This window comes from Lepisma saccharinum, chromosome 9 (assembly GCF_977018435.1).
Source record: "Lepisma saccharinum chromosome 9, izLepSacc3.1, whole genome shotgun sequence".
Lineage (NCBI taxonomy): Eukaryota > Metazoa > Arthropoda > Insecta > Zygentoma > Lepismatidae > Lepisma > Lepisma saccharinum.
Genome location: NC_139237.1, coordinates 60,324,590 through 60,331,652, shown reverse-complemented (window position 1 = coordinate 60,331,652; position 7,063 = coordinate 60,324,590). Strand labels below are relative to the sequence as shown.

Sequence of the window (7,063 nt, the reverse complement as noted above, 5' to 3'; positions counted from 1 at the left end):
AAATATACTAAATTGTGTAAGTATTCAAAGTTTCTCTAATACATATTATATACAACATATATTATTTAAATACATTACACAACCAATTCAACCATCTCACAATAAAGCAAGAGCAAAAATTACATAAATTGTCTCTCAAATGTGCACGCTGCCTTTTCTGAAAATAATTATCCATGCATTTAAAAGAAAATCAATTAACACCAGTCTTATATCTCTGTCTGGACATTTCCAATGCATTACAGAGAAGAAAGATATATTGCGAGCGAAGCGAGCAAGAAAATTTTTGGATCCAATTTTTTTGCACGCTGTAATTAATATTGATTTAATAAGGTGCAAATAATTTCACGGACGCCAATGCATTCTCTCGGATGGTGTAGTGGTAACATCGTCGCCTTCTGATCAAGGGGTCCCGGGTTCGATACCCGGTGGAGGCACATGGCACAGTTCGGTTCCAACTTTAAACTGTAGATCCAGTCCCGATTAGCCTTTCTGTGCATAAAGTGGACTTTAAACCACAAATAAATCAATGAATTTAACAACTTACTTTCATTTTGATCGTTCGGCGTCCAGGGCCGACTCCTGCCGCCCCCTAACTACGGTTTCGAACTTGATAAGACTATGAAAAGTAGGAGGAACTACAAGCTATGCGAGAAAGAAAATTTCGCGAAAAGTATTTTTATTTGCATAAAATTTGAAGTTGAGGGCGTTAATTGCCACCTGCAGGTACACTTGGCCGTCAATGTTTGCCCCACCCCGCTTGACCCTAGAACTCATTTCCGTCCAAGGTTGGAGGAGGCAGTGCCCCCCTACTCGGCTGTGGTTGCGCCACTGTATGTATGTATCTATCTATATATATTTATATATATATATATATATATATATATATATATATATATATGTTGCGTTTCTTATTTAAACACTGGACTGATTATATACACTATTTAATGTACACTAACACTGGACTACATTGGAATGGAGTTGAGCACCGCGTAGCAATGTCTCTCGCTGTTCTCTCGTACAGTGCGGGTATTTCCCGATATGTACCACGCCCTGCACAGTCTCCAAAGCAGAGTCTGCACTGTCCTGCCACCTAGTGGCGACAAGTATAATGAATACTTAAAATATACAAATGTTCACACATTGATAACACAAATAATAATACATACACTAATCTATCCCAAACATAGTCCCCCCTCTTGATCGAGTCGATCAACAAAAGTACAACTAATGATCTATTGGAAGAGGCACTAGTTTGTTAACTGGACGTTTATAGGTTGAAAATGACGTGCGAACAGTTGCAACACGCACTAGTCCATCCGCACCAGGATGCACTTGTTCAACTACAGCAAGTTTCCATGTAAGTGGAGGTAGGTGATCTTCCTTCACTAAAACCACTGTTCCTGGTTCCAAATTCTTCCTTTGGGTGTTCCACTTGGTCCTCTGCTGCAGGGAATGCAAGTAGTCCTTTGACCAACGGTCCCATAGTTGTTGGTACATCTGCTGCAATTTCTGCCATCTGGATAAACTGGATTCTTTGATGTTAGTTAGACTAGGCTCAGGAAAACTAGTTAGGGGTGCACCAATAAGGAAATGGCCAGGGGTTATAAAACTGGGATCTGTAGGGTCATGTGACAATACTGTGAGGGGCCTGGAGTTAAGACAGGCTTCGATTTGAACTAAGAGTGTTTCAAGTTCTTCGAAAGTGAGAGCAGAGTTCCCTACGATTCTTCTCAGGTGATGCTTCATGGACTTCACTCCTGCTTCACAGAGTCCAGCCATATTTGGGCTATTAGGTGGTAGAAAATGCCATTTGAATCCTTCCTGAGCTGCATGGTCTTCTAAAGACTTGCTGAAGTCTGATGATTCGAATAAATTCTTCAAGTCTTGTAATTCACGATTGGCACCGACGAAATTTTTTCCATTGTCGCTGTACAAGTTCAAACATTTTCCTCTGCGTGCCGTAAATCTTCGCAAAGCAGCAATGAATGACTTGGTGCTGAGATCTCCGACCAATTCTAGGTGTATGGCCCTTGTGGCAAAGCATACAAATACTGCTACATATGCTTTCAACCTTGATTTGCTTCTAGTGATCGACGGCTTGATGATAATTGGTCCAGCGTCTCCAGTGTTTAGAAATGGTCTAGTGGACTGTATTCTGGATGGTGGTAATTGTCCCATGAGTTGGTTGGAAATAGATGCTCTTAATTTGAAACAAATGAGGCACTTATGCAGAATAGTTCTGACCACTTGTCTGGCTCTTGGTATCCAGTACTCCTGTCGTAATGAAGATATAAGGAGTTGTGGTCCTGCATGTAATAGCCTGTGGTGTTCTGAAAGAATGATCAATTCAGTTAAATGATGTTTCGGTGGCAATATGATTTGATGTTTGCTATCATATGGTAGCTGCGAGTGTCTAAGTCTTCCTCCAACTCTGAGTACTTGCTTGTCATCGAGGAAAGGATGCAAGTCTGAAAGTTGACTATCCTTTGACACCTGACTGTTAGAAGACAATTCTCGTATTTCCTTGCTATAAACTTCGTGTTGCACGCTTCTAATGCAAGTATGCAATGCTGATCTTAAGTCACTTGCTGACAATGATCCTGTGTGTTTCTCTTGTTTGTTCCTCGCATTGTGTAGAAATCTCAAACAATATGCAATCACTCTTTGAAGTTTCAATAACGACGAAAATCTGCTGATAAATTCTATTGTTGGTGCATTTGTGACTAGACTTACTGTAGTTGTTCTTTGTTCTTCAAGTTCGTCGAGTTCGAAGTCATCATCCCTTGATGATGTTGGACTCGAAGGCCATGCTGTTGCTGGAAGTGATAGCCAATCAGGGCCATTAAACCAGATTTGAGAGGTGTGTAGTGAGTCTACATTTGTCCCTCTGCTGATTAAATCTGCGGGGTTCTGTGCTGACACTACATGTTTCCAGTACTGAGGGTTAGAACATTCTTGGATTTGTGAAACTCTATTCGCTACAAAGGTTTTCCATCGTCTTGCAGGTGATGCTAGCCACGCCAGTACGATCTTCGAATCGGTCCACAGATTGATTCTACGGACTTCCAATTGTAGTAGTTGTAACACCTTGTGTGTTAGTTTCGCCAGCAACAAAGCAGCGCACAATTCAAGACGAGGAAGAGTGATCCTTCTTATAGGTGCCACACGCGAACGTGAACAAAGTAAATGTACAGTGGTTTCACCATTTTCATTTGTTGATCTAAGATACAAACAACAGCCATATGCAACTTGCGATGCATCTGAAAATCCGTGGAGTTGAATGTCAACCACTTTTCCTTGAACTAGCACAAACCTGTTAACTTGTATCTGATTAATGTTTGGTAACTGTTGAAACAAACGTTTCCACTCCATGTTGAGTTTATCTGGTAACTTATCGTCCCATTCCATGTTATGGAACCATAATTGTTGTAGAAATATCTTGTAAGAAATTACTATTGGACTCACTAGTCCCAAAGGATCAAAGATTGATGCGACAATAGAAGCTACTTGTCGTTTAGTGATGTTGTCTTCATAACATGACACTATCTCCTTGTTATTTGCTTGCAATTTATCGGTGACTGGATCCCACGGGAGGCCTAAAGCCGTAACGCTCGCTCCCTTGTCAAACTGAAATGGTAGTTGCATTTCTCTATGAGTAGCTGGTACTGCTTCAAGAAGTTCTGGATGATCAGAACACCATTTCTTCAAAGTGAATCCTGCTGAATTCAGTAAATCGATTAGTTCTCCTTGCAATTGTCTAGCTTCTTCAATACTGTTGGCTCCAGTGAGAAGGTCATCAACGTAAACATCTCGTTGTAAAACTTTGGATGCATTCGGAAACTTGGTTGCTTCCTCTTCAGCTAACTGCTGCAATGTTTTGGTCGCCAAAAACGGTGATGATGTCAAACCAAATGTGACTCTTGTGAGCTCGAACGTTTGTACTGGCATATCTGTAGATTTTCTCCAAAGTATGCGTTGAAACTTAGTGTCATCTGGATGAATCAGAATTTGTCTGAACATCTTCTCGGCGTCTGCCGTAAATACAACCTTGTGCGTTCTGAAGCGAAGAGCTATAGACTGAAGATCGTCATGTGTGGTTGGACCGACCATCAGTATATCGTTTAATGAGACTCCATTTGTTGTTTTTGCTGATGCATCAAAAACAATTCTAGTCTTGGTGCTGCTGCTGCTAGGTTTGAATACTGGATGATGTGGTAAATAGTATGACAAGTCATCAGCTTCATTTGGATCTGGTTGTACTGGCTTCATGTGTCCCAACATTTCATACTCCACGAGTATTCTGCCATACTCCTCTTTCAACTCTGGTTGTTGTTGAAACCTCTTCTTTAACTGATGTAATCTGAATAATGCCTGGTTGTATGAATGTCCTAGCTCTGTATGATCTGATCGAAATGGGAGACGAACAATGAAACGCCCTGTTTCATTGAAACGCCCTGTTTCATCTCTGGTGGTGTGTTGATTGAAGTGGTTTTCACAAGCTACTTCTTCAGCTGTTTTTAGTTTCGAGAACATTTCCTCCAACTCGAAAAAACGCCGTAATTGAGAATCCATATTGTCTTCCATGCGTACAAAACATGCTACTGTGGGTGTACTAGGTTGAACAGGCTGTTCCATCCGACCAGCTAAAATCCAACCTAATTCAGTATTTTGAAGAACTGGATAGTTTTCATCTCTCGTTTGTCTTTCAGGAAGAAGTAAGTGCAAGTAAAGTTCCGATCCAATTAGTAGATCCCTTCTGGTTAGTAGAAATCTGGATCTGCTAAGTCAATGTCGGTTGGTAGGTTCCAATGTTCATGATGAATAACTTGAGAAGGTACGTTCCCTGTGATGCGTGGGAGTATCAGACAAGTAAGTGAAGTCTGGAAGTCTGACACTCTTGAGCGCAGCTGAATGTCTACACTGTGCTTGGCTTCCGATGAAACATTATTGATTCCTCTGATTGGAATATGATTTTTCTGCTTTCGCAACTGTAGTCTCTGAACAAGATCTTCCTTGATGAAATTTGACTGAGACCAACTGTCCAGGAGAGCTCTACATGTATGTGGCTGTCCCCTAGAATCGACGACTTCTACTAAAGCTGTTGATAGCAGAACGTGTGATCTTGGTTTACTCTTAAATGTGCAGTATGTAGATTGTACTGAAGTTGTCCTTGCAGCTTCGTTCCTCGTGTCTGGTGAGTCATTCCTTGGCTGGTCTTGCCTTAGAGGACCTCCTCGTTTACCGCCTTCGTCTGGATGTAACAGTGAATTGTGTTTCAATCCACAGCGTCTACAATTACCTGAAGTACAGTTCCTAAAATTATGATTCGATCTGAGACAATTATAACAAAGTTTGTTGTTGCGCACACACTCTTGTTTCTGCTTCAGACTTGCGCCTGCAAAAGACTTACATGAATATAAGGAATGTGCTAATTTACAGAAATAGCATTGTGTATTTGTAGTTGTCAGGTAAGAATTTGACTGACGGATGTGTTTCTGTTTAGGGCTAACCTTGTTTTCATTGACATTTTTGTTTATGTGAACAGACTTCATTGATTCCAAAGCTTGACATTTTTGTTCTAGAAAGGTGAACAGTTCCTTTAGTGTAGGGAACGACTGATCGGTATGGCTTAATTCCCATTCCCTTCTTGTGTGAGAATCAAGTTGAGCCAAAAAATTATGTATCAAAATAACATCTTCTAACGGTGTTTGTAATTCAAGAGCTCGAAGAGCATTTAAGTTACTGGTGACGTCATTGATGAACTGACGTAATTCTGTGGCATTTTCCTTGTTAATTGCGTTCACATGCAAGATGTTATTGACATGACTTGCTGCTATCAGTCGTTTATTCTCATACCTATCTTTCAACAATTGCCATGCAATATCGTAATTTGAATCAGTCATGGGCAAAGTATCGATAAGTGTTCTTGCTTCAGATTCTAATGATGAACGTAAGTAGTGGAATTTCTGTATTTTAGGAATATTGTCATTTGTGTGAACCATAGCCTGAAATGCATCTGAATATGCTAACCAATCCTGATAAGTACCGTGAAACGTGGGTAAAGATACCGTGGGTAATTTGATGTGCTTGGTGCCTAATGATGAAGCATTGTTTACAACATTCGATCCATCTGTAGGTGCAGCTTGTGCTTGTTTATGTTTCTCTATAATGGATTCCATTTTACCCCGTACCTTGTAGTAAACTTCTTCAAAATCCTCCCTGTGAGGTTCGTGATTCTCGTTTATATCTTCTACTTCTAAACGTGTTTGAACTTCATCGTATTTTTCCCACAAAGGTGTTAAATTCTGTAAACGGACCCTTACTTCTTGAACTTCCCCCGTATCTTCAAAGGCATTGACAAATGCTTGTGTTCGTGTTAACTGGCCCCTAAATCCAGCTCTCCTACGTATCAACACTCTTTTCTCTTCTTCATCCATCGCGAAGGAAAGAGGGCAAGATATGTAGGAAATAGTACTTGAGGAAAGAGTAAACAAAATATGGTGCGAGCCTAGCTAACTACTGACCTTGATCTGAAGCTTCCCTGGGTGTTGGCGATGACGTCACTTCAGCCGACAGCAGGATACTGTAGTGGATGCTCGAAACTGTCCAAATTTATGATACTCAGTCCCGTGTTGAGTTATCGTAACAGATAAGTTATTGGCCATTGAATACTACCGTGTATAAGTCAGTCTTGTAACAAAACATTCGACGTACGCACGATAACGATACGGAATGTCTGTTCAAACCACACGCGTAACGGTTGTGATTGAAAATTACACGTAATACGTAACAAGTACTGTGACACAGAAAGTTCTACGATTGAGCACATAACATGCAACCATATATTGATGTAAGTACGAATGTCAGTACACTTCTGTAACTGGAACACTGCATACAAAGTCACTTCGACACCACGCGAAAACACTCGTTCTTTCCATGGCGGGCGAGTTGAGACGTTTGTTCTGATGCGTAACACGTCATATCTCACAGAGATTGTTCACTTCGTAAACTAATCCTGCCCGGAGATGACCATAAAATGTTGCGTTTCTTATTTAAACACTGG

General features: G+C 40.7%; 2 protein-coding genes across 2 annotated transcripts; both read right to left on the bottom strand.

The window, feature by feature from the left end:
- Positions 1-1,224: 1,224 nt before the first annotated feature.
- On the bottom strand, positions 1,225-4,635 carry LOC145992448 (uncharacterized). Its single transcript, XM_083128833.1, has one exon. It carries the CDS (start codon positions 4,633-4,635, stop codon positions 1,225-1,227), a length of 3,411 nt encoding a protein of 1,136 aa, XP_082984959.1.
- A 125-nt stretch (positions 4,636-4,760) lies between these two features.
- LOC145992447 (uncharacterized) lies at positions 4,761-6,437 on the bottom strand. The gene has a single exon (XM_083128831.1). It carries the CDS (start codon positions 6,435-6,437, stop codon positions 4,761-4,763), a length of 1,677 nt encoding a protein of 558 aa, XP_082984957.1.
- Between the last annotated feature and the right edge of the window lie 626 nt (positions 6,438-7,063).

What these genes read in the sequence shown, in the direction of transcription:
- LOC145992447 (XM_083128831.1), bottom strand. Translation starts at nt 6,437, where the DNA reads ATGGATGAAGAAGAGAAAAGAGTGTTGATACGTAGGAGAGCTGGATTT.
- LOC145992448 (XM_083128833.1), bottom strand. Translation starts at nt 4,635, where the DNA reads ATGGAACAGCCTGTTCAACCTAGTACACCCACAGTAGCATGTTTTGTA.